General features: G+C 39.7%; 1 protein-coding gene across 6 annotated transcripts in view; it reads right to left on the reverse strand.

Annotated features, from left to right (window-relative positions):
* Large1 (LARGE xylosyl- and glucuronyltransferase 1) overlaps positions 1–27,590 on the reverse strand; it is a 383,834-nt gene that overhangs the window by 124,933 nt on the left and 231,311 nt on the right. For all 6 annotated transcript variants that reach the window (XR_007588866.1, XM_050123188.1, XM_050123191.1 and 3 more), the window contains one exon: positions 4,897–5,068. Coding sequence is in view for 5 of the 6 variants with exons in the window: in XM_050123188.1 (XP_049979145.1) it covers positions 4,897–5,068 (172 nt within the window). In the remaining variant the exon portion in view is untranslated. The remainder of the gene's footprint in view (positions 1–4,896; positions 5,069–27,590) is intronic.

Genomic DNA, 27,590 nt, shown 5'->3' on the forward strand with positions numbered 1-27,590 from the left:
TTCTCCACTTTGAACCAGAACATTCTATATTCTTAGGTGTGCCCTATGAAGATTTCTTCTTCTTACTTAGAACCTTCCTTAGTTCTAGCTTAGAAGACAAAAGATATATTAAAAACATTGACATACGAAGAGAAGAAGATCTTATCAATTTTATTTTTAACCTCTATATTTCCTCAGAAGAAAATGGGATGGGTTGTGGGGAAAATCTCACATTTTATACTCCTAGCAATTGACAGGCATAGATGTAGTACAGTCTGGCCTATCTGTGAACTCTCTGAAGGCAGGTGCCTTGTTTTGGGTTGCTTAGGATAGTGGTTCTCAACCTGTGGGTCAAGGCCCCTCTAAGTTATACAACCCTTTCACAGGGGTCACATATCAGATATCCTGCATATCTGATGCTTGTGAGTCATAACAGTAGTAAAACTACAGTTGTGAAGTAGCAAAGAAAATAATTTTATATTGGGAGTCACTATAACTAAAGAGTTTATAGAAGCACTCTTTTAGGGAACTGTGGGATCTACTATACTCCTTTGTACAACAGAGGGCCAAGTAATACTGGAAACAAACTAATAAAAGAATAAATAAACATAGCCCACTAACTCAGCTAGATTCAAGGGTATTCCTCAGTCCCTGTCCCTGTCCTGAGCTTGACTAAGTACTCTGTGTTCAGGCCCAGTACTCTCCAGTTCTAAGATCTCCAACTATTACTGTAAGGTACAGAGTCCCACTACCTTTCTTCCCTTTTAGCATTCTTGGCTTCAGTGCTTTGAGTAAGCAACACAGTACCTGGAACACAGTAATTGTGAGCTCTCAGCTATAGCTTGGCCATTGGAGGACTCCTGCTCCACTGTATCTGCTGAGTTTCACTTCTCTAAAGGAAACTCAGAGCTCCTGATGTGGGTGGATTACATTGTCGAGAGGACGGTAAGGAGGTTAGCACAGCAGGGGTTTTCAGTGAGGCAAGTGAAAGAGAGGGGCAAAAGGGAGACTGTGAAGACCAGGCCTGAGGCAGTCTCCAAGGAGTACTCCAATGGATCCCACTTTTAGTCGGTTAATTTAGGACAAGTACAACCCAGTAATGGCATTTGGTCATAGGCAACATGAGTCTCTTCATCTCAAGCTGTCCTCAGAGATAGCTGATGCCTGGCTCTCTATATCGACAGAGTCAAACATGTAGAAGCCCTAAGTTTTCCAAAAGAGGAGTGGTGGGCTAGTGCAGCCCACAAGCATCCCCCTATCCAATTGCGCATCACGGCTATCATCTCTGCAAGGCTCTCTAGCCGACTTCTCTTCTTTCCACCAGGATAGAAGACAACTCTCATTGTCCCTTTATTACTCACTATCTTATTTCTAGAGCTGGGCACACTGCTTGGCACCCAGTAGGGATGCAATAATGCCTGCAGAATAAATGCACCATTAAACACAGAACATCAGCATAAAAGCACAGATCAATTCACACACAATTAAAGAGAAACTGTCCCCAGATGAGCTCAATGTGGCTTTGAAAGGAGGAACAAACAAAAATGACTGGAATTTGAAAAGAATAGCAGGCAGGAGCCAAGGTGCATTCCTTTTCTGATTTTGCTCTTGAGTAAAACCCTGTACCCATACAAGGTTATTCGGGAAGTAGGAAAAGACACACTTGTTTTCTGCTTTCCTCGTTCTGTCAAATGATCTCTTCCTATGAGCTGTCCTATTGGCCCATATTAATATATTTTCATCTTGATAAATATATCTTGGAGAATCCCAGGGGTCACTATGTCATCTGAATGCTTTGCCAAGTACTTAGTTCAAATAACAGAGAACTATGAAGCCCCCAGAAGGAGCAGGAAATAAACAGAGTAGAGAAGGAATTTACTCTCTATGACGGGAAGAAAGAGAAACCAATAGGAATACTCCATAATTAATGAGAATACTGTGATTGAAAGTTATTTCACCCTCCAAACAGCCAAGAGAAGAGACAGAGAGATGTTAAACAAAGTGTAAATCAAAAAAGAAATAGAACAAAGAAGTAAAGTATATCAGCCTCACTACCAAGCTTCTCTCCCACTGAATTTGGCCATGGTGTAGAAGAACGTTAAAAACTAGGTAACTGTAAGGAAGACCCTTGGGCAGATGCTATTAGAATAGTCCAACATCTGTGCTAATGTGATATTTCTCTCATGTATGCAAACTCAGATACACATATCAGGCTCATGACTCGACTTTAGACCATCTGATATTCTCTGAAGTAATGATGACAGCTCAAACATTTAAGAAGAAGGTCTGGGGAAATGGCAAAGTGGGTAAGAGCACATGTTCTCTATAGAAGAGGACTTAAGTTTGAATCCTCAGCACCCACTTAAAAACTAGGCATAAATACATATCCTGGCAACTCCAATATTCAGGGGTAGAGACAGATGCTGAAAACTCACTGGTCAGATATCCTAACAGAAAAGCACGTTTCATATTCAAAAAGGATCCTTCCTCATGGTAATAAAGTGGAAAATGATAGAAAACCTGATGTCCTACTGTGAACTCCCCATGTGCAAGTACAGGCGTGTCTATCTGAACACTCATGTGTATGTACCTCACACATTTATGAAAGCAATAAAAAAATAACCAGGCCAGAAGAGCAATGCTACAAATCCAGCCTTACATACACTCTTAAAAATAATAGTCCACAGTACTAGAGACAGCAAGGGCTGTTCTATATTTCAAACACCACAAAATTAATAGCCTTTACTATAGCCTCCCAGGTTTTCTCAGCAAAAAGGCATCATTTATTTATTTATTTATTTATTTATTTAGAGAGAGAAATGAGGAAAAGTATATATATTTCAAGAATCGGAATGGGAGGATCAAGTGGGAAGGGAAAAGGGGAAGAGGGAGAGAATACAGAAAGACACAGTTAAAAAAAATCCAAAGGTCATTTCAAGGTTAGAATGGAAATCCAAAACAAAAGAAGCTTTCTGAAATACCTGAAGCCAAAGAATGGGGAAGATAGAGCTACAACTGGCCATATTTTCTCACCAAATGAAGCATCCAGCACCAGAAATGGGTTAAATCTAACTGTGCTGTTAGCAAAAGGGGCCCCATGGGAACCCCCAGACAACCCAGACTGTGGTCAAGACTATAGGTATTCTTCTCAAACTGACAGCTAGAACCTACTGAACACGGACTTGGAGAAACAGAGCAAGTGCCACACAGAACCTTCACCCCAATGGGCTAGTGTCTTTGGTGCAGGAAGGCACACTACCCAATGAGAAATGTAAATACCTATCCACTTTCAAACCCTTTGATCCTAGTGTCCTGCCTTCAAATGTTAGTGACTTGAAAGAACAAATCTTGTGGGAATAAATCTAATCTGTATCTTATTTGACTTGGGTTCACTCCACGAGATGGAATCCATATCGGATGCTGTTTTGGTGACCAAGAACCTAACATTAGATCAGCACAGCGACTGAGGGTAAAATCAAATATTATTGTTATACTAAAAGAACAAAATAACAAAATGAGTCCTGAAGACATTTTGCTATACTCACCGAGCTCAGCTATCATCAAAGAAACTTCCTCCTGCAGCAATGGGGAAAAAATAGAGAGCCAAAGAAGAGGGGAAGAGGAAAGCAAGGAAAAAAGAAGGTTCTCTACATCAACGGGATGAGCTTGCATATGAACTCAGAGACTGAAGCAGCAAGCACACTGACCGCAGTGTCTGCAATGGAGTCAAGCTGAAAGGTGAAGTGGACATCTGGCCCATCCCAGGCCTAATCCAGTCTCCATCCCCAGTTGATAACCACTTGAAAATCAAAGTTTTGTTTTATCTAATGGAGTCTCACTGGGGAAGCAAACTACATTTAAAGGTAGGCCATATGCCAAGTACTAGATGGCCAACAGAAAACAAACTCAAAGGATGTTTCTTTTCTCATAAGGCTGTAACAAAACTGTTTTTTGCTTGTTTTTATATTTTTATTTTTAATTTTATTTATCATGCCTTCTAGCCTTTTGTTTTTATAGAATTCCTAAGTGTATGATCAATTGGGTCTCTGCATTTTTTGAGCCTTTTCCTTCTGCAGGTTTGTATTGTCCTACTCAAATGTGTTAGTTTTTGTTTGATCTTACTGTATTAGATTTTATTATATTGTTATCTCTTTGAAGCCTATTTGCTTTCCAATAGAGATGGAAAAGGGGGGTAAATCTGGGTGAAACATGGGAAGGAATTGGTAGGAGTAGACATAGAGGAAAGTGTAATCTGAATATATTATATAAGAAAAAATTAAAAATTAACAATATTTTTTCAATAAAAGGAAAAAAATTTAAAACACACATACAAAAAGGTATATCAACATTTGATCACATGCATAAAAATATCCCTAGCTAATTATTTGCTGACTACGAAATCTCCTAAACTGGGATTGTCAATGAAAATGCATCCAATCTCTTTAATCCCCGAATAAATGCTAAATTCAGTGTTACTTTAACTAGTTTGAAATTAGAGTAGCGTTGACTTTTATGTGTGTGATTTCTTATTGATGCTATTGTTAAGCTCATATCCAGTCTATTGCTCAGTGGTAGCATGCTTCCCTGCTACACATAAGGCCCGAAATTCAATCTCCAGGACCACATTAAAAACAAACAAGCAAACAAACAAACACTGCCTCAGAAGATAGCTCCACGAGTTAAATTGCTAGATTTGCAAGTCTGGCCACCTGAATTCAAACCCTGCCATTACGAGAGGAAGGAGAGAACTGACTCTCAAAATTTGTACTGACCTCCAGATGAACTCTATGGCATATGCAACTGTGGACGTGTACACACACACACACACACACACACACACACACACACACACACTAATAATAATAAATAAAATACCTTTAAAAACATCAGCATGGTTGTCTTGTTATTAACTCCTACCTTTGAACTTATGGAACACGGCCCATAGCTCTGCAATGTCAGTTGCAAAGGTAATGTCAGTGTCTAGGACAATGACTCTCTCCAGGTTGGCAGGTAGAGTCTTGGTCAGAACCAGCTTCATCAGGCCATAAATCCCAGAGTAATGTTTGTTGGGGATCCAGGACACTTCAGACTGGACAGGACAAAATAGAGGGAAAAAGAGAGGGGGGGGGGAAAGAGAGAAGAAAAGAGAGGGAGAGAAAGAATTGGTAAAATAAGAAAAAGGAAAAAAAATCACCACATGGATTCTTTGCTTAAACATTATAAACCATGCAGAGACAGAAATAAAATGCAAATTTACAAACTATTTAAAGAAATAAATGACTTTTCTTTAAAGATTTGTCTATTTCATTTTGCCACATCGTTTATTTGGTAATGTATTTGACTCAAGACGGGATAAAATAATAGCTGTAAAGTACTTTTTAAATTTAAATTCTATGCTGAGATTTTGAAAATATACTTTTTTATTATTAGAGAAATTACATGGGTCCATTGAAGAAAAATAAATATGCAGAAACAAAACAAAAACAACAGAAAATCAACCCCCCAAGAAACTAGCACCTCATTGTTCATAGGTAGAATTATCTTTTTTTTTTTTTTTTCCCCCAGGCAGGGTTTCTCTGTGGCTTTGGAGCCTGTCCTGGAACTCGCTCGCTCTGTAGACCAGGCTGGTCTCGAACTCACAGAGATCCTCCTGCCTCTGCCTCCCGAGTGCTGGGATTAAAGGTGTGCACCACCACTATCTTCTTAATTCATTAAACTTATGTGCCATTAGAGATTGCTATACCTTGTTGCATTTTTAATGCCTATACTTATGTCTACTTTAAAGTTATAATGGGTTCAATTGGTACCTGGACCTCCTCTTCATCGTCATAGAAATAAGGACCCAGTCAGAATCTGTATAATGCTGGTCATCTGATAGCAAGGGAGGGTAGAGTTAGAAGAAAAACCTCAAGAATGCAGGGCTCATATGACAGGAACAACCACTGTCCCCAAAGTAAGTGGTGTCAGCTATACGAACACACTTTCATAATACTTGCTATATCAAAACGCTAAGGTCCATTCAGTGGGGGGGGGGGGAATCCTTATCTATGTGAAGACCATTGTGGGAAGAATGGCATGGGGCATGCATGTGGAGGAATTCCATGGAACCCAAGGCCCACATTTTAATTTAACAGATTAACATACACCTTCTAATGATCCACCTCAGAATTCCAAACAACACCCACCTCTTTTATCCTAGTAACTGCCTTTAAGGAAGTAAGTAGGAGTTGGGTGTGGGTGACTCTCACCTATATTCATAGAACCTATGAGGCAAAGGCCTGAGGATTGGTGACAGATCAAGGCTAGTCTGAGCTACAAAGTGAGAGCCCAATCTTACTGCTGCTCTATTCACAGTAGCTGAAGAACTGAAACAACCTAAATGCCCTTCAGCTGACAAATGGTTAACAAAAATGTGGAACATATAAAGAAAATAAAATTACAAAATTTGAAGTAAAATGTATGGAACTAGGAAAATATATACTAAGCAAGTAACCCAAACTAAGAAACACAGATATCGCAAGGTTTTTGACATCTGAGGTTCTTAGTTGCAAGACTTCAGAGGTGACTATATAACCTGCAGCAACTACAGAAACCAGGTAAGTAAAAAGGGCCAAGTGTGTGGAAAGCAAGAGGGGGGAGTACCAAGGCATAGCCATAGTGTTGACAAGAAAAGAAATTAAAACCTGGTCAGAGTAAAGCATAATAATTTAAAGATTATAGGGGCAAAATGCAAAGTTAGGTTAGGATGAATGTAGGGCAATAAAGGAGTAGAGTAACCATCCAACCCCCAACACACTCTATTGCAGGCATGACGTAAACCTATAGTTAGAACCTGCTGAAGGAGGGACTGGGAAGATAGCTCACTGAGTAAAGTACTTGCTGGGCAGTATGGAGGACCTGAATTTGGATCCTAATAACCCAGAGAGAAGGCATACTTCTGTAATTTCAGTGCTGAAAAGAAAGAAGCACAGACATAAATGGATCGGTAGACCTCACTGACCAGCCAGTCTAAGTGAACTGGTGAGTTCCCAGTTCAGATAGCGCATTCTTCAGAAAGTAAGGTGGAGAACAAATGCGGAAGACACCTCACATCAACTTCTGGCTTCCAAATGCATGCACATACATGCACACCACCACACAGCCAAACCAAGAATCTGCCTGAGAAAGGTTCTAGTTCTTTTTCTGAGTTTGGATGTGAGTCTGGGTCATCATAACCTACCCCACCCTTCTCTGCGAGTTAGCTTCCCAGGTAGCCATCACCTTAAGATTTAAGACCTCAGCAAGCAATTACCCACAAAGTGCTTTATAAAACTCTTCCTCACATAAGCCCTAGCCTTTAGAACTCAGCTCCATTTCTTTCTTCCCCAGAGATTCTGCCTGGACTGAAGCCTGAAAATCACAACTTCATGCCGTATAGCTGTGCTATTTAATCAGACCTTTGATTAACTTATTCATCTATTTTGGTAACCATCAAAGCAGCAGAGCTTGGTGAAGACTGAGAGCCACAGTGTTGGGTTAAGCCATCTAATTAGATTGCCCTGACTCTGAGTTTTATTTTTAACACAGATGTGAGACACTTGGATGCACTGCAAAACTATGAAACTACAGGGATAAATTAATCTCCACAGGAGCTCAGTCCTGAATGCCACCCCAAGTCCCCAACTTAATTCATAATCAACTAAGTTCAAATCTTCAATTAATTGTAAAAAAGGCATGTGAATGAGTTTGAATTTACAAAAAGGATAGAAAATAAAGGAACATTTTGGGTAAAGAACATAAAGAATGGGAAGGAATACATGAATTATCATCAGCTCATCCCAGGATCTGCATGACTTATACTGCTCACCTCATGCTCCCTTTCTTTGTACTTTTCCTCCCTTGAAAGCCACTGTCACATAAGGAGGCACCTCCTCTCTGCCTCAGGATGGACTGGAACTCCTGAAGGGAGCTATCTCATTCACTCGTGCAGAACACAGTAACGCACTACTTTTAATTTTCCATGCCTGTCTCTTGCATTTGACTGAAACTCCTTGAGGCTTGGAAAATGTACTTTTCATCCAGATTGTCAATGCTCAAGATGAACTTGATGAATGTACAAGACCTTAGTTTTGCTTGTGTCTGGGATTGAACCCTACCTTCAACACCCCGTTCCACTTCAAGCAGAGATGTCAATAACTGGAAAATACAAGTCCTCTAGGGTAGAGTGCCAAATACAATGGCACTACTAGGTGGAGGAGATTATGTATAAGAGTCACCCATATGACTTTTCTGGGCAGTGTCTTAGGACATTCCTAAAGGTTGGTTTTCCTCCTACCCAGCAACAAGCTCCAATATAACAAAGGTCATTAAGTCATGGAGTCCATGGCAAAAAGAGCATCCTGGATAAAGGAAGGAAGTGGAGCCTATGCAAACCACTCGTCCCAAAACATCCAACAGAAACAGAGCACCCGTTGGAGTTATCCCCACAGCAGCTCATATGCCAAAGGGTCCACATAATTAAAAATATAATAAAGATGAAATTAGCCTCATTGTAAGGGACAGGATAGTAGGCCTGTGGTGACTGTTAACAATTCTAAGCAGCATGGCTGAGGCTTAAATTAGCAATAATGCAGTTGCACCCAAGATTACAATATGCTGTACATGCATAAGGGAGTAGAAATGACCAAAGCTTACAAGTTCCTTCTCAAGTGGGGGATAGAGGATACTGGCAGTTTAAAACTCCACTTACTAAAGCTCTGACATTATGTTATCCATTGAGAACTAAATGGGAGTTTTCACAAAGCTCTATAGGTGACTCTTGAGAATATTGAACATTCAGTAACCCTGTAAAAGTTACCTAGAAAATTTGACCAGTGCAGTGATGTGAGCATGGGGACGCTGCTGACTGATCTCCAAAAGAGACTAATTCCAACCTAAGAAATGCAGGGGAGTGGTGTGCGAGATATGTCTGAACTTTGATAGACAATACAGAGGCTGGTGAGGAGGCTGGTTTGGTCAGGAAAGGGTGCCCACTTCTCATCTGGAAATGATGAATCTCAGTAGTCCATACAATACTGCAGTAATAACAACGGGAAAAAATGTATTATCATTCACTGAGTGTCAGGTATTAGAGAGAGCTTGTTAATTTATTAAACACCTCCTAGAAGCCTTTCATCTGGTTGGAATTAACCACAGTACACAAAGCCAGAATTAAGATCTTTCTTATTCCTTCTCTCTGCAATCCTCCTACATTTCTGGGTTCCTATAAGGTCAGACTAGAATTCTCTTTTCAATATATCAACATGCCCGGTGTTTCTATAATAGATGCGAAAATCAAATCAGATCCTTCTACTTAAAAGCCAAGTACTTCATATACAGAGCCATTCTCCCGAGCCAGGAAGACATTCATTTTTACAATTACATTAATTTATTTAGTGTGTGTATATATGTATCTATACCATAGTATACATGTGGAAATGAGAGGCTAACTTGTGGGAATCTTTTCTCTCATTCTACAGTGTGGATCTCAGGGATCAAACTAAAGCCATTAGGATTATTTGGCAAATGCTTTAACCTGCTGAGACTTTAGGTGGCCCAGGAAACCTCTCCATTTTCCTTTTTATTATTTCTCTATTTTTTAAGGGCAATTAGGTACCAAGGCTGTAAAGTTAGTCATTGCTGGTTTTTAAATCTCCCTGGTTCTTAATTTTCTCATCTATAAAATAAAATTACTCCTTTATTCATAGGGAATAACTATTTATTTATAGTCTGTAAGCTTTTCGCACCACACTGACCCTCAAAAAAGAATAAATTAAAAAATGGGGTAAATTTACACAATGGAGTATTACTCAGTTATTAGGAAAAAATGACATCATGAAATTTTTAGGCAAATAGATGAAACTAGAAACAAACAAACAAACAAACAAACAAACAAAAAATCCCAAGCAAGGCAACCCAGTCCCCAAAGAGACAAACATGATATGTGGTCACATATAACTGACTATTAGCTGTTGAGTAACAGATAACCATAACCATGATACAATCCACAGACCCAGAGGAGGGGTGTGTGGGGTGGGCACATGGCTATCTGTGGGAAGGAGAAATATAGATTTTGTAGATGGTTTGAGAGTCGTGGAGATGGGAACAGGAGGGAAACAGTACACTGAGAGACCCTGGAATAGGTGGATATTTCAGGGAGAATGTGAAAACCCAGTGTAGACTCCTGGTACTGGCCATCTTCTGTAGCCAGGCTATGTCTCCAGTGGTGGGACTGAGACACCAACCTGACCAAAAAGAGACTTATACCCATAACCTGTCCTGCCTGCAGGATGCACTGAGACAATGGGAGTGGCTAATCCTAACTTGAAGCCTAAGCCACTAGACAGAACAGATGCTCTACACTCCCTGACGGCCAACTCAAGAATATAGATGGTTGAGACACCTAGGGTAGTATCAAACATAACTGACAAAAAGAAAAAGAAAAAGGAAAAAAAGTCAATGAAATTATTCCTAACAATATTCTGTTATATCATAGATCAGTGCCTAGCTGAATCACCACCAGAGTGGCTTCCTCCAGTGCCTGATGGGAGCGGATATAGACACCTACAGCCAAATATCAGCCAGAGCACAGAAACATGCCCCCCAACCAGCAGAGGAGTGGGAGGAAGGATTGTAGAAGACAGAAGAGTCAAGGACATCAAGAAAACACAACCTATAGAATCAACTAGTAAGGCTCATAGGGGCTCACAGCAGAGACTGAAGTTACCACAGAGCCTGTGTGGGTCTGTGTGGGTCTGTACTAGGCCCTCTGAATACATGCTGTTGTTGTTTAGCTTGGGGTTTTTATTGGACTCCTCACAGTGGGGGTGGGGTGTCTCTGACTCTTTTGCCTGCTCATGGGACCCTTTTTCCTCCTGTTGGGTTACCTTGTTCAGCCCTGACAGGACTCATTGAGAAGAAAGGAGCCCCAAACAGGAGGCATTGAATAGAGGGACAGAATGTCTGCTCTAACAGCAGACTCAGGAAGGTGTCATCTACTGGTCTTCTGTTCTAACCTAACAAACTGCTAATATTCTGTATTTACCCTTCACATTGGTTTCAATTAACATAAAATTATAGCTCAGAAACTAAATGTTTATACAGGAAGAGGGCCTAAGTTGCTAAAACCAGCCTCAGAGAGAAAAATTCTCATTTAGACACCCTCCTGGAGTCAAAAGCAAAGCCTCCAAAGAGGCTCCTTTTTAATTCAGGCAGTTAGACAGTAATGCAAATCAAGCACCCTGCATTCCTCCCAAGCCCAGACACCAGGTAAGAACACTGAATTGCTCTGGGAATACAACAGTGTTGCTGTTAATCATAAACTTCTAGTTACACTTAAGAAATGTTGTAAACTTCTAGTTACACTTAAGAAATGTAGTTAGTGCATGAAAACTTCTTAGAATTCTGCAGTGATTGATTTAAAGCCCCATTGTTAATTAATCCTCCCCATATCTGCCAGGGAACTTCAAAGAGACACTCCATCTGAGACACAAGACATCTCAGATCCACTGGATTTGTGATTCGACAAAATGCATGTTTGATACTATAGTGCCGTCTATGGAATTGCTAACTTGTTTGTATGCCTGTATAAACTGAAAACTTTGTGGAGAATGGCCCCTTTCTACTTCTTCAACCAAGGAATAAGGAAACTTGCAGGAGGAACATGCTTGAGTCAGTCAGATTATTCTATCCCTCAGATCCCTTTCCCCAGCCAGTTTTCCCTTGCTGTAGAAGTCCTGCTTTGAGCCCTGGGAGAGAGCTGAGGCTGGTACTCAGTAGCTCCACGTTTTTAGGGTAAGAAGATCTTTATGTTGAGACAAGCTTAGGAGTTGCTTCCACATCTCTGTGACATTTGAAATTTAGAAATCCTGTTAAGTAGCCGAAGTTTTGGTGAGGTTCTTAAAAACCAACATCAACTGCAAAGTTGGATTGAATTGAAAGTCCCAACATCAGCCTGTTTGAAAGAAACTTTGCAGAACCTCAAAGCTGGTCTTTATAGGTAATAAAGCATCATAGGAAACTTATTTAATGTGTGATCGAAGCCTAACATCAGACTTTCTGGATTCCACTTAAAAAGTCATAGAAGCCTACTAACTAGGAAACCACCTCCTGTGAATACAAGTCAGCCTGGAAGGAGAGAGGCCCAGTAAGCACAGAGGAACAGGATCCCAGACCTACCTACACAGAAGAGACCCCCCCTCCTGTCTGTGGGGAGTCCCTTCCTTTCATCACAGTGTCAGAAGCATCTTCTGTTTAGATCTGGGGACTTTGAGGGGGGACTGGCCACTGGGGCATTCACTGACTGCTTGCACACTCTTCAGCATTTCACATTCTAAAATGCAGCTCAGCTCAGCTCAGCACCTGGAGTTCTGATTGGTGAATTGGACTGTTGCAGCCATTTAATTTCTTAAAATATTGCTGCCTTCTTAACTAATAGATTTTTCACTGCACTGAGGAAAAAAAATCCCATTATCTCCTGCATCATATTAACTTAATTTTTTTTAGAAGTTGCAATTCTTAGTACACTGCCAGTATCCATTTATATGTGTATACTTAAAACAGGGCTGTGTACAGGGTGAGCACTCTGCAAATAGTTTCAAAGTGAAACAATGCAACTACAAGTTTAATGTCCTTTGTTTATGGCTAGAGTCCACTAATGAGTGAGTACATACCATATTTGGGTTTGGGTTATCTCACTCAGGATAGTGTTTTCTATTTCCATCCATTTGCATGCAAAATTCAAAATGTCATTATTTTTTTACCGCTTGAGTAGTACTCTAATGTGTATATATATATTCCACACTTTCTTTATCCATTCTTCCATTGAGGGGCATCTAGGTTGTTTCCAGATTCTGGCTATTACAAATAATGCTGCTATGAACATAGTTGAACAAATGCTTTTGTAGTATGATTGGGACTCTTGGGTTTATTCCCAAGAGTGGTATTGCTGGATCCTGAGGTAGATTGATTCCCAATTTCCTGAGAAACTGCCACACTGATTTCCAAAGTGGTTGCACAAGATTGCATTCCCACCAGCAATGGATGAGTGTTCCCGTTACTCCACATCCTCTCTAGTATAGGCTATCATTGTTGTTTTTGATTTTAGCCATTCTGAGAGGTGTAATATGTATCTCAAAGTCTGGCAACGGATGGAGATAGAGACAGAGACCCTCATCAGAGCAACGGACTGAGCTCCCAAGCTCCAGTTGAAGAGCAGAAGGAGGGAGAAGATGAGCAAGAAAGTCTGGACTGCAAGGGGTTGGTCCACCCACTGAGACAGTGTGCCTGTTCTAACAGGAGCTCCTCAAATCCAGCTGGATCGGGACTGAATGAGCATGCGATCAAACTGGACTCGCTGAATGTGGCTGACAATGGGGCCATTGATAAAGGCTTGGGACTTCTTTCTACTGCATGTACTGGCTTTTTGGGACCCTAGTCTATTTGGATGCAAAGCTTCCTAGGCTTGGGTGTAGGGGGAGGGGCTTGGACTTCCCACAGGGAAGGGTTCCCTGCCCTATATTAAGAAGGGAGGGGGAGGGGGGAGGGGCAGTGGGGGAGCAGAAGGCAAGTGGGAGGAGGGGAGGAAGTGTAAATTTTTGAATGGAAAAATATTAAAGTAAAAATAAAAAAAAACAATGCAACTACACAAACAGTGCTGGTTAAAACAACAAGGACTCAGTTCAGTTGGCAGAGTAGCTGCCTAGCATGTAGGAAGCTCTAGGCTTGATGTTCACCCAGCACCATGCCTCCTACACCAGAAGCATTCCTAAAATCCCAGCATTGGAGAATTGGAGTCAAAAGACCCAAAGTTCGAGGAAATCCTCAGTTATACAATGAGCTTGAGGCCAACCTGGGCTACAAGAGATCTTGCCTCAAAAACAAAATAATGTCCAAATAAATAAATCCACCATTTACTGAGTAACTTTCCTACCATGAGTTATGAATTGTCAAACTAGATACACTCATGTTTTCAACTTTTTTAGTCTGAGGCTCTGGGCTTCTACTTTAAGGGAAAACTGATAGTTTCAGGAGACCTACAAGTATTTTGTAAGGCCTTTAACACTGGGGGTGTCGTCTTGCCTGGAGTGATATAGAAGTTCTAAGAGATGGTTCTAGTTCAAAGATAAGCACACAGACTTTGACCAGTCTACAGCAGAGCTGACTTTAATCATGAGTGTGTATAAGCCTGTGAGGAAAGACCAGACATGTGATCAGGTGATAAGAGTATAGCCAATAGAGAAAACACACTGATCAAATTGCCTGCCCAAATGTGAACTTTATCTTGTACTCATATTTAATTTTCTAAGAGATAGTTGCCTACTGAACAAATAGGTTGTTTATTAATATGTGTGTGATTATGGTACACATGCATACACAAACTTTTAAAATTATATTTAACTCTTAAAATAAATGAAGATAATTAACCTGTATTAAATGTAATGAAAAAGGAAAATAAGGCCTGTGTTCCTGTTACCATCAATGTACCCTATCACACACATTCTTAACAAGAGCACACTATGTTTTGTATGGAGGTAGAAAAAAGATCAGTCGTTCCCATGGTTTGATATTAAGATCTTATGGCAGAAAGAAGTGATTGAATTAATGAGAAAACTAACTCTTTATGAGAGGAGAAATCAAGTCTAAAAGAAGCTGAGAACTCATGTGTGTTAGATGACACCACACCAGCCTAGCCTCCTCAGGAAGAGGAGGGGAAGTAAACATCAAAATCACAGCACAAGACTACACATTGCTGTTTGCCATTCTGGATTTAATCACCAGGTAGGTTCATAAGAAAGCACCTTTCTCTGTCCTGAGCTTCATCAGAGGAGGCTGGCTCAGACTCTCTCTGGACTCCTCCTTTGTTGTCCCTCAGCTCTCTTCACAAGAATCCTATCTAAAGGGCAGCCAGGTAGGTGAACTCTAGACACAAGAGAGGATTAAGGGATAAGAACCCAAAGAGCAACTTAGTTAATTTATGGTTGTTTTAATATTGTTTTCTTCCTAAAGATAAGGAAAACAAACCTCTCTCATGTGGTAAAAAGATTGACAGGCTGAATTTCTTCTGGCTAACTGTGGAAATGATCCTCTTCACTAGTCACTCATGGAAAGAAGATATCTTCACTCTGCTTATGTAAGATACCCAACTAACATTTACCAAAAAAAAACTTATCATAATTTCAATTAGTTGAATCCTGACATTGAAATTGTGTTCCAGGTTACTGATACAATATTGACACTCACCCTCCATGAAAGGTCCTTACCTTGATAGTTGTCAAAGAAACCAGAAATTGAGGATAGCTGCCTAGGTGGAGAATTTACCATCCATGAGAGTGCAGACAGATAAATAATATCATCGTTAGAGAACACAATAATAAAACATAGCTAGGGGTATAGCTCAGGGCTGGAGCACTTAGCTAAAATGTAAGTTCTCAATCCCATCCCTAGCACAATAAAAGGGGGAAAAAGAATAGACATAATACATAGAATAAAATAATTCCATTGTTCCTTCACTTCACTTGAAATGAAATTGAATTCCTAATGACCTAGTTCTTTGGGCCATGAGATGGCCTTGTGGATAAAGGTGCTTGCTGCCAAGGCTGAAGACCTAAATTCATTCTCTAGACTTACATAATTAAAAGGAGAGAACCAATTCAATTCCCAGTTTGTCCTCTGACTTCCATATCTGTACAATGACAAGGGTGTACCTGTTCACACAGACACTAGCAGACAAATAAATAAAGATGTAAAAAGAGTTCACTTAATTCTTCAAGTGATTATCTATCTAATAATTCACTGTGCTGCCCAATCTTGTATGACAAGGAAGATTAGTAAAGGTAGAATATTCCTAGATCTCAGGAAACCAACTAACAACAAGAAGGTATTTATGTGAACAGTAAGGTCACATTTGTAGAATGCCATGTACGCTATGCTATTATGAAGCAATTTACACATATTATCTTCCCTTCTACCTGATAATCCTGAAGCATATGCCAAGGAAATTACAGAAATACAAAGAATTATTGGAGCTGGGTTGGAAAAGTCATGTGTGTAATACTGTGAAGCTCTTAATTCTTGAGGAAACTGATTCAAATAACATGTTCAAAAGAGAACTGAGAAGTAAACGCAATAAATAAGTTATTAGTACAATTCCAATTCTTGGGATGGAGCATGAGATTGGAGATGGGAAGTCAAATCAGTCAATGTGAAACTCAACAGAGCTTGTATTTTGGCATAAATGAGCACTGTCCTCAAGGTAACAACAAATATTACTAATAGTCACTATTTTTTTCTAAATACAGTCATGGCTTCAAAATATAGGATTATAAAGTAGCTAGCAAAATTCTATTAAGGAAATTATAAAAACCAAAGCATCAAGAAAGCAACCAAATCCAAATTATAAATGGTTCTAAAGTCTGTTCTTCACTACCTAGCCAGTGTGCCATGGTGACTTTTGCTACTTAGACTTACCCAGTGTATGCATTTGAACAGTGTCACTGATGGCCTGGAGCACATGGGAAATAAATTGGAATATTCAAAGCAATCTTTATGTGGCAGCACATGGAATAATGAAATGAGCCCTGACCTCAGAGTTTGAAAACATATTTCTGGAGCAGTGACTCTCAGGCACTACATCTGAGATACACAAAGGCACCAGCTTGTTCCATGAGATCTACAACTAGAATGCTACATAGGGAAGTACTGAGCAGAGTGCCAGAAACAGTGTGCGTACACACACACGCACACACACAGTCACTGATAATTAATTCTGCATCAAGAAGGGATATTTCAGTAGGTGAGAAGTGGAATAAAAGGCCTGATTACAATGAACAAGCACAGAATGTATGTCACTTGCAATATCTGTTAGCTACTGTGATTTCCTGTCCTTGGTTATAATGGTGGTTTTTTAAGGGTAGGGCTTATGTATTATGTATATGTAATGTAAATGCAGTGAGTACCCTCTGGAACACAATGTACATTAAGTAATAACACTGTGTTAGTAATAATAGGGGATGAAAAAGGGGAGCTTCGTCAGGGCTATTATGCCTGAGAATAAGATGTTAATCATTGCTTGCTATTTTCTCTTCAAACACATCATTTATCCAGTAGTGAACAGATTTAAAATCCACTGGGGTTCTTGAATTCAACCTTGGTGAGTGGTTAAACCCAATGAAAATATCTCAAATGAATTTTTAGCCAAGGAAATACTGCATACAAAAGGATATTTAACATAACAGATTGTGAAGGTGTCCATCTTTAAAAATAATAAATACTCATAACACATGTGTCATAATTGGGGTTGGCAAATTCTTCTTGAAATAATTGTGAATAAAGGGCAAGCAAGGTGTTCACATCTCCCTCTATCATGGAGGACAATGTGTTTTAAAATATGATAGACCCAATTTGCACAGCCAGTAAGTGGCAGAATAAAACTCTTCTGATCTTCCATAAAATCACTGTTAAAAGGTGGAGAACTTTTCTGATAACACTGTCCCTGAAAACTCTGGGGGGAAATGAGGGAAACAGAATAAATTGGCTTTGAGGCACTGCCTTTTGTTTTTCATCAAAGAAGTACATTTTGACACCCAGGCAGGCCTTCTTCCAGAATCAAACTGGTGACATGGAATAAGGGCTAAAAAGCCTGGAGTGTTTCCCAAGTCTCCTATCTAAAGCTGTCTTTGGGAACTCTTGGCTTACTTCTCATACTTCAATTAGAAAAAAAAAAAGGAATCTGGCCCTGGGGTAGCCAGCTGGGCTAAAGAGCATGAATAGAATCACTCTGGAGTACAGTGTGGATGTACCCATTGCAAGCAACACTGTGTTTCATGTAACTGGGTTTATCAAAGGACATAATCTGCTTTCTACTCTCTGAGTTCAGTGTTTTGAGTTTGTCATTTCATCTGCTCTGAAGTCACAGTAGTCAGCATTTGGTGGGCAAGAGGGTCACCCCAATGTTTTAAGATTCCAGTTTGGGAATGACTAGGTACTATTGGCAAAACATAGAGATTTTCTCAGTTGTCACAATTTGTGTGTGTGTGTGTGTGTGTGTGTGTGTGTGAGATTGTGTGCATGCACAAGCACACATACATAGATGGTTGCCACGGGGATATTCCTATTTCTGTCTTCCTAGTGCTGGGATTATGAGTATGTGACACCATACCCGGTTTATTACATGCATTATTCATCCTAGTGATCCAAGTCAGGCTCTCAAGACAAGCACTTCATTGACTACCCTTCCTCAAGTCTCCTTCACCTGTTCCTCTGAGGCACTGTGTCTCTGTTCATTAGGTATGCACTTCAGGTATAACAAAATACATAAAGTATGGGCATTTTACTCTGCACTGGGTAGTATGTTACTCACACTTATACTACTAGACACCTGTGAGTGGAAATCTAGACAACTAACATAACAAATGTCTTCCTAAGAAAACTTTTCTGTCTCAATTTCTCCTACTTTTCTACCAGTGTGCCCACCTGCTTGTACTAGAACCCACAGTGAGGGAGTGAGATCTAATCCCTCTCTTACATCCCATATCTGTTTTCTGCTTATTGGGTTCATACCCTGTCACAGCAGCTGTTAGCCTATCACCTATCAGGTGTCTCATGACAAGAGAGACATCTCCAGAGGGAGCTTCTAACTGAGGTGGTTCAGTACCTTCTCTTAAAAAAACATTTAGAACAAAACAGTAAGTTTAGAGAATGTGAAGAAAATTAGTTCTTTCACTCTTGGCTTATCTACTGACACCCACCCCTTTGCTGGATACCTAGAGCTGACCATCTCACCGCAGTCATTATCTACCAAAAGCTCTCAGGGAGGAGTGGCCCTTGTGATCTCCTCCCTTGTCCCTAACTGGAATATTGGCTGGCTTGATCATGTGCAGGTCTTAACCAAGCAATCACTGCTGTGTGAGTTCATATACAATGACCAAGTCATGTCTAGAATACAATTTTGGAGGACTCCTTTCCAACCTTTGGCTTTTTCTCCTTCCACGCTCTTTTTTGCAAGATTCACCAAGCCTAGGATGGAGATGTTGTGCTATAGGTGTCACATTGCAGTAAGATTGAGCTCTCAGCCATCATGTACTCTGTGCTGTGACCAGTAGTGAAGTTCTCTGCGAATACTGTCCATTGAGAAAATGGACCAGCTTTCTTGATAAGGACCGAGAGGATGCAAACATTCTTTTAGGCAAATACAACTTCACTTTCACAAATCAGCACAGACTTTACAGGGAAGAATGAGTCCCTTTCCAGCACTTCATGGTTATGAAGCCTTGATCAAGAAAACTCTGGGCCCAGGATTTTCATTTGAAAAATAGAATCCTAACAGTACTCATTCCCAAAACTCACTGCCAAGAAAAACAAGTTAGTCCACTTAGTGCTACATGATGAAGTACATGACTGACTAATAAATGCCAACTATTAATTAATCTTATTTGTGCATACATCTGTGGTGTGTGTGTGAGTGTGTGTGTGTGTGTGTGTGTGCTTGTGGAGAGAGACATCCTCCATCTCAGAACTTGTTTTCTTTATTAGCACTTTCTCCATTATTATTCAATTACAACAAGATTGGGCATTTCCCATCCATTGAACCTGCTTTTAAATTAATTCCTTTACTTGTTATGCCTTTATTTTTCTTACTTCATAGACATTTGCTGTTGACTTTATTTCCTTCCTACTTTCCTTGGGTCACACCATTGCTCTCATGTTTCAATTACTGACTTGAAAGCTAGTTTCATTCATCATTATTTTTGGTTCTGAATAATGAGCATCAAAGGTTGTTAACACATGTCCATTGGTAGTTCTGGGCGAATTCTAGAAACTTAAAAGTTCTAAATCCATGTACTGGTTGCAACATAGTCACTATTTTCATTTTTTTCCTTCTGAATAAAATAAAAGTTTATGAAGATACTGTTACTTTCGCTGACTTTCAAGTATCCTGAACTTTCTCACTCAAAAATAAGTTTCTATTGGGTCATTTTCCTCCACTGGAGTCAGGTCCAGGACACTAGCAGAACGGTTGGCCAGAAATTTAATGAGGCTTTTTGTGTGTCCTGGGACAATATCAGCAATATAAATTTGTCATAAACATTTGAAAATCCATTCATCCTCTGCATAGTGGATATGGAGATTGATAGCTGCTGACCTTAATTATATTTTTAAACCTCTCCTTGGTTTTAGTTCTTTGCTATAACCATATTGGTGGTGAAAACTGCCACCACATAAGCTGTGCTTCTTTGAACCTGTGCTTCATCCAGAAGCAAAGACATAAGGACAAGTACAATATTTAGCTATGGATTTTCATGTACATATCTAATTTTTTTTCAGTTTCCTTTTTATTTTCTATTTTCATTTTTTTAAAAAAGAAAACAAACTATCTTTTTAAATTATTCTTTACAATACCAGTTTTCACTTCCAATCCCCTTTCCACCTCCCTCCCCTCCTCCCATTACCCCACCCCACCCCACATCCACTCCCCAGAGAGGGCAAGGCACATTACTCCAAGGAAGGACCAAGGCCCTCCCCACTATATCCAGACTGAGCGAGGTATCCATCCAAAGAGAATGGTTTCCAAAAAGTAGTACAAGCCGCAGGGAGATATACTGGTGGCACTGTCAGTGGCCCCACAGTCTACTCTAGCCATACAACTGTTACCCACATTTAGATTGTCTAGTTTGGTCCTAGGCTTATAAGTGAGTACATCCATGCTCAGCTTTCTGAGTCTGTGTAACCTCATTCAGGATAACACACAATCAGAACAATGAAGCTCAAGGCAAACAAGTTTGTGAGAATTTCCAAATATGACAAAGATAATTTGGAAGAGAATTATCTCAAATTTCGGGAAGCACTCAAAGATGAGCTAATCAAAGATGAAATATTTGAAAATATGAGGCTATAACAGAGGACCCTAATGAAGAGTCTGTGATTCATTAAGACCCATTCATTAAGATGATTTGATATATCTGAATTTAGTAGAATATGCCTTCAATTGCAGCATTTGGGGTTCAGAAGCACAGAGGCAGGTGAATGTCTGTGAGTTTGATGCCCAATTGATTTGCATAGGCAGTTTAAGGCCAGGCAGGGCTAAAAGCAAAACACTGTTTCAAAACAAAGGAGAGAAAAAAGTGTGAGATAGAAGAATGAAATTTCCCAAGTCTAAACTGAAGCGAAGACCTGACAAAAAAGATTGCTCTGTAAGGCAGATGACATTTATGCTGTCTACACATGAAGAACACAGCATCCAGTGACTGATCTTCTACACATAAAGTACATATGCTTTTGAGTTACGGCTCTTGTATAGCCTGTATAGCCTGTGACCTTGCCCTATGTCTCTTTGACAAAGGTCAGAGACATACTGTTGGTATGGGAATCAGACAGTTTTTCAGAAACTGGACCATTAATCCATGAACCTGAAACATATTACTGAGCATGAGTTAATGGCATCTTTCCTAGTCCTGAAAGTATTTAACCCTTCTGGAAAGAATAAGAAAAAGAAGGAGGGGAAGAAATTAAATCCTATGAACTATTCTGGAAACCAAGCCTCTTTTGAGAGGTCAGAAATCACCCTGGAAGTACAAGTGATGAAAAAATAATAACTATCTTCAAAAACAAATGTTTATTGACTCCCAGTGAGGTTTTGTTTTGATTATGCTTTTTTAAATCAAAAAAATGTTGCAAATCAGAAAATGATTTAACGCATTGGACCCAGAAATTATAACTGAGCAATATAACTCAGCATAGAGGAATATATCTTAACACAGAACTCTAGCTGTTTCCTCTAGTAGAACTGAGTACTGCAGCTCTCTGTTGCTATCCAGCATTATAGGAGGAATCTGTTACATGACATTAGTCAGTGAAAGACCAGTTCTAAATCTTAGGTACACTTTAATCTATGCACAATGCTTTTGCATTACTGTAAAGGTGAAATATTATAAGCTGAACTGTCCTGATGAGGGTCTATCTGCATGTGAACGACAGCCATGTGAGGAAAAGGTAAGTGCCCACTGTGTTCCAAGCACTGTGCTACCTACTACATGGTATGATTTAGATGCACTGAGTCATTACCCCAAAAGGGAGCTACAGTTCTCTCTTGAAAGACTTAAGTGTTGTGTATCACTCTGGTTACTTTAGCATGTATCAAGAAACCACAAGTCATTATTTCCCCTCTGGGACCTCTGTTGGGCATCTCAAAGATCTGAGCCTCCAAAGCATATGGAACTACCCAGGCAATCAGGGATATCTAATCACATTAAATCACTGCCAGTGTGGAACTTCTATATTATATCCAATTTGGGGAGAAAAGGTCTATGTTAGATATAATCACTGAGGAGATGTTGGATACCTTGCTTGCCTTTCTAGGCCTCATTTTTTATAAAAGCTATGGATATCAGGCCTCCGTCAACATATAAAATCTGTTTGCTTCTTTCTCTGCAATTGAAAATTCAATACTCGGAAGTTTATCTTCATAGGATAGAGAGGGTAGGCAGACTTTTACTTAATGGTTCCATGGAAAGGAACAATAGAAGTGTTCTTCCTGAAGACCCTCAGGGGTCTGAGAGATTAAAGCTATCTACAGAGAACTTCCTCTCTTTTCACAGAAAAGACACATTAGACATGAGTGGAGTGTCGATCTGCAGAGTCATCTGTCAACAAATTTTCTGTAGCCACTGTCTGGAATTGGACTTCATAACCTTTGTAACATGGGTAATGAGCAGGCACCAGGGCTAAGAGAAAAGGAGATAAATTAAGACTCCCCACCAAACAGGTGAGTCATGAAACAGCCATTGCCTCGGCCACTTCCCTTTATGAACTCAGCATCAGAGGTACCTAAGTGGTGGCAAGAGAGTGACTTTCTGTGCCAGATGGGGCAAGAAAAAAGGCCAGCAGACACACAGGGCCTTGTCTGAAAGCTGGCAAGAACTGTTTTGTTCAAAGCAAACTGTCCACTGTGATGATCATTTAGTTTCCTTAGATGAGAGCCTCAGCCGCAGCACTGGAGGAGGCCACTGTTATCCCTAGCAGGAAGGTCTGTTCTCAGCAGGCCTTTAAATGGAGGATTCATGCTTAATTCATTTGTTCTTTAGGATAGTCTGAATAGGAACAGCTTCAAAAGTTTTGGGGACCTTTGTCTAAGCAGACTTATATCTTCGGCTACACAAGAAATGAGAAGAACACAGACTGATTCAACAAAGTGGAGTTAATACAGTTTTGGGGTTAGAACCACTATTACATGACTCCAAAGTGTTCAGCTAAGATTTGGAGTTTTTTTTTTTTAATTATTTTTATTGAGCTCTACATTTTTCTCTGTTACCCTCCCTGCCTCTACCCTCCCCCTTTCAACCCTCCCCCAAGGTCCCCAAGCACCCAATTTACTCAGAAATCTTATCTTTTTCTACTTCCCATGTAGATTAGTTCTATGTAAATCTCTCTTAGTGTCCTCATTGGTGTCTAAATTCTCTGGAATTGTGGTTTGTAGGCTGGTTTTCTTTGCTTTATGTTTAAAAACCACCTATGAGTGAGTATATGTGATAATTGTCTTTCTGTGCCTGGGTTACCTCACTCAAAATAGTGTTTTCTAGCTCCATCCATTTTCCTGAAAAAGTCATCTTGGGACTGGGTAAGGAGGGCACAGGATAAGGTAGTTTCTGAAACCATTGGTCAGCTTTTGGGCACAAAAAACTCTAGCAAAGAGCCATTAATAACCGACAAGGTATCTTCAAGGGCAGGATGCCTCCTAGGAGTATCTGGACCTCGTTAAATTTTATGACCCGGCTCCTTAGCTCCTTAATTGTCAATTTTCAGGATATTCGTTCAAATTTGTACAAATTGCAGAACAATTCTGGAACAGAGATCTCCCCTCCCCCCACTCATTATATGGCTTAAAATGAATTCCCTAATAGAGTTTGCAAAGTCAGGGTCTCACACTCTGAAGTTTCAGATGCCGCAGCTTTAACTCCCTATACCTTGTAGTTTTTTCTTAAAATTTGAGCTCTCAGTTACTGCTCCAGTGCCAGGAATACCAGTCTGTGGTCCTCCTCCCTGACATGATGACAGGACAAGAACTCTCCTGATTATGGCGTTTCCCCTTTAAAAGTTATCCCTTCCCCAGGCTTGGCAATGCACTTCCCTCATCCACTGGGTTGGTGTGCTGCAGGTATTGTTCAAACTAGAATTTATATATTAGAAACACTCATGTTTCACATCAGAATCCCGGTCCATGGATTTTCTTTTTTGGGGGATCAGTAACTTGGGCACAACAAAAGCATTCTTCAGTGACACATCTCCTCCAACAAGGACATACAGCCAAATTCACCCCAAACAGTTCCACCAACTGTTGGCCAAATATTCAGACAAATGAGTCTATGGGAATCATTCTCAAACTATCACAAGCAACTTATCGGAGGATGGCATGAAAATATGGTCTATGACAAGTTTCATAGAAAAACATGTAATCCAACAAATGCACAGAACAAAGAATCTCCAAGGTAAGGATGACGCAGACAGTTTCCCCCAATATCATAGCCTCAGCAAAAGAAACCAGCTTTGACAAGTATACCACTTACAAGGTTAGGGACATGCACATTAGAAAAAGTAAGTAAAAAGTATGAAATACAAGTAAAAATAATAAAAAGAGAAAACGTAAGATAGTATTGGAAGGGAGTTTCAGTGAATACTGAAATTCACCTATGTTTAATTTCCCATACACTTTTATATCCCAATACAGGGGGAAGAAGACAAAAGACTGCTTTAACATGATACAAAGGACAACTAGAACAGTTACTTCTTTCAATACTTTGAGCCATCAAGCCATGAATCTATGAGAAAACCATTTTGTTGTTTAGGCAGTGAACCCACACTAGACCAAGTATTCTGAAGGGAGTCACTCCCTAGGTCATGGAAATAGTACGTTCTGTATAATAATGTATCGATATTCATATTCTACAAAGTTCTGGGGATAGAAATCCTTAGATACAGAAGAGAGATGGTACATAGAAATACAGAGATGTTAGGAATCTTATCTGGAGGACAAGATTCTAGAAGATAGTACACATTTTAATATGCCATATCCAATTTTTTTAATTATTACGCTTTTTAAACAATTAAAGCTTTAACTTAGTTAATAACTGTACTAGTATGTTTTTTATTGCTATGATAAAGACCAAGACCAAAGGTAATTTAGGAGAAAAGAGTTCATTTGATGATATATTCTGATCATAATCCACCACTAAAGAAAAACATGAAATAAACTTAAGACAGAAACAAAACTAGAGGCCATGGAGAAACACTGCTTCCTGGCTTGCTTTCCATGATTTGCTTACTCTATGTTCTTATACAACCCAGGACCACCTATTTAGAGAGGACACTGCCCCAGTGTATTGGGCCCTCCCACATCAACTCTTAATCAAGAATATGTCCTACAGACCAATCAACAGAAGTATTTTCCCAGTTGAGGTTCCCCTTCCCAAATACCCATAACTTGTGTCAAGTTGACAAGAAAGTAACCATAACAAAATCAGTATGTAAAATAATAGTTTATCTGGATCACCATGAGTAGAACCACAGACTCCCTTTATCCTTTCCTTTCTTCTAAGGCTGGGGCAGGAAGCCCTGGGCTACATTCCAATCATGGACCACCATTATGGATTACATTGCAAGCTATGTTATCAATAGGATCCACAACAACTAAGGAACCACATGACCTTGGGATTCAAAAGGGAGTGGGATACTTCAAGTTGTAAAATATTCTTTAAAAACAACAACAGGGTCTCGCTATATTGCCTGATGGTCTCTAATTCCTGGGTTGTAACAATCCTCCCTCTTCATTCTTCCTAGTGTGGGACTATAGGTTCCAGCTACTATGTCTGAAAAGACCAATCATTTTTAAGAAACTGACATGCTACAGATACTATATCCTCCTTCAGTGGCTGGCATTATCTAAGCCCATTTGACAAGTAAGTTAGCCATGGCTCAGACCCAAGCATGTAGTTTTTCTGTGGAAAACAAATATTTGAAATTAAAACTTAGAAATTGCTGTCCAATTTTTTATTATAATTTTTGAGATAGACTTTCACTAAATCATTCAGATAGGCTTGGAGATAATTATTCTTCTGCCCCAGCTTCCTCATTTTCTGGGACCACAGGCCCATGCCACCCAACCTCACTTCTTTTATGTTTTAAACAAACCATGGGTGGCTTCATAACTGAGACAGGGCAGGGGAAAATGGAGTAATAATTGTGGAGGCAGAGGCTCTGTTTCTCCTCTCTTTTTTTATTTCTCCTTGGTGCTTGTACTAGAACCTGGGAGTGATGTGCTTTTCACCTTAAATAGTACAGCAATTTGCTAAATTTTGTTTTTGCCTTTATAAGAGTGTTAATCAGTTTTACCTCAGAATAGATTGGAATGACATACAAATTACGAGAATCCCCAAATGCAAAATTCTGAACATCTCGATCAACCTCGGAGCCTAATATATGTGAAAATCAGAAATTCTAGCCTGCATCAACATGATCAATCTATTTAAAATATTAAGACTCTGAAATAAAATTATAATGGCTTTGTGGCTCTGACCTAAAATATGTGAAAATCAGAAATTCTAGCCTGCATCAACATGATCAATCTATTTAAAATATTATGACTCTGAAATAAAATTATAATGGCTTTGTGGCTCTGAAAAGAATCTATTTGCCAGAATCAGTCCCCTACCTAGGTACCTATCTGTTCCTTCCCAAAGTGCTCAGTACAGAAAGTCAGTGCTTTCCTTCAAAGCTACTATTTCCTCTAACAATAGCAGTATGCTAAACCTCCTAGTATATGGGACACCTACCATGCCCCACCTACTATGCATCAGAAAAATAAAAAAAGAAGGCATGTTCTCATCTTCTTACTTCATTAAAGAGGTACTACGAGACTCCAATGGCAGCTCATCATTTTAACACTGTGACATAATATGGTCATTTGCATATTACATGCTCAAGATTTATGCAAGTGTTTTATAAAAAATAAGAAAATTTAAAAAAATGGGAACACATACAAACACAACTTACCATGTTCTAAGTAAGTTTATTTTTGTGTCATGATGCATTCATGGATAGCTACCTTTGGCTGCATGAGGTCTAAGAAATACAGACTAGATAAATGCTGAGAGACAAGTGGATAGAAAGTTTCTTGCTCTTTCTTGGAAAAGGGAAAGGAAAGCAGTGCCACTGAGTATGAAAGGATGGGTGAGATTGTGACAAGATCTTAGGGGAGAAAGTTTGATAGAGGGAACAGAATAAGCAAAGGAGTGCAACATTGGAGAGAAGCTTTTGGCTCCCTTTCTGGCCACCAGACTCTCTGTTTCTTGTTTGCAATGAGAGGACTGTTGTTTGGGACGGTGATCTGTAAGTTTTTCTCTTCTAATAAATAACCCTTTTTATTATCCCTAATTCTTAACTGGTGTGGGATTGTTTTGTGGCTTCAAGTAGAGACAGATAAGAAGTGGACTTGGAAGCCCTAATCAGTCAGTGTGGTCTTAAGACCACAATCCCAAATATCATGCAAGCAAGGTGGCACTATAGAAGAACTTGAAGCAAAGGAATCAGATGTCCACATGAATTTT

The sequence above is a fragment of the Alexandromys fortis genome, unplaced genomic scaffold (assembly GCF_014885135.2).
Source record: "Alexandromys fortis isolate MF-2015 unplaced genomic scaffold, M_Fortis_MF-2015_v1.1 scaffold_185, whole genome shotgun sequence".
In the NCBI taxonomy this organism is placed as follows: domain Eukaryota; kingdom Metazoa; phylum Chordata; class Mammalia; order Rodentia; family Cricetidae; genus Alexandromys; species Alexandromys fortis.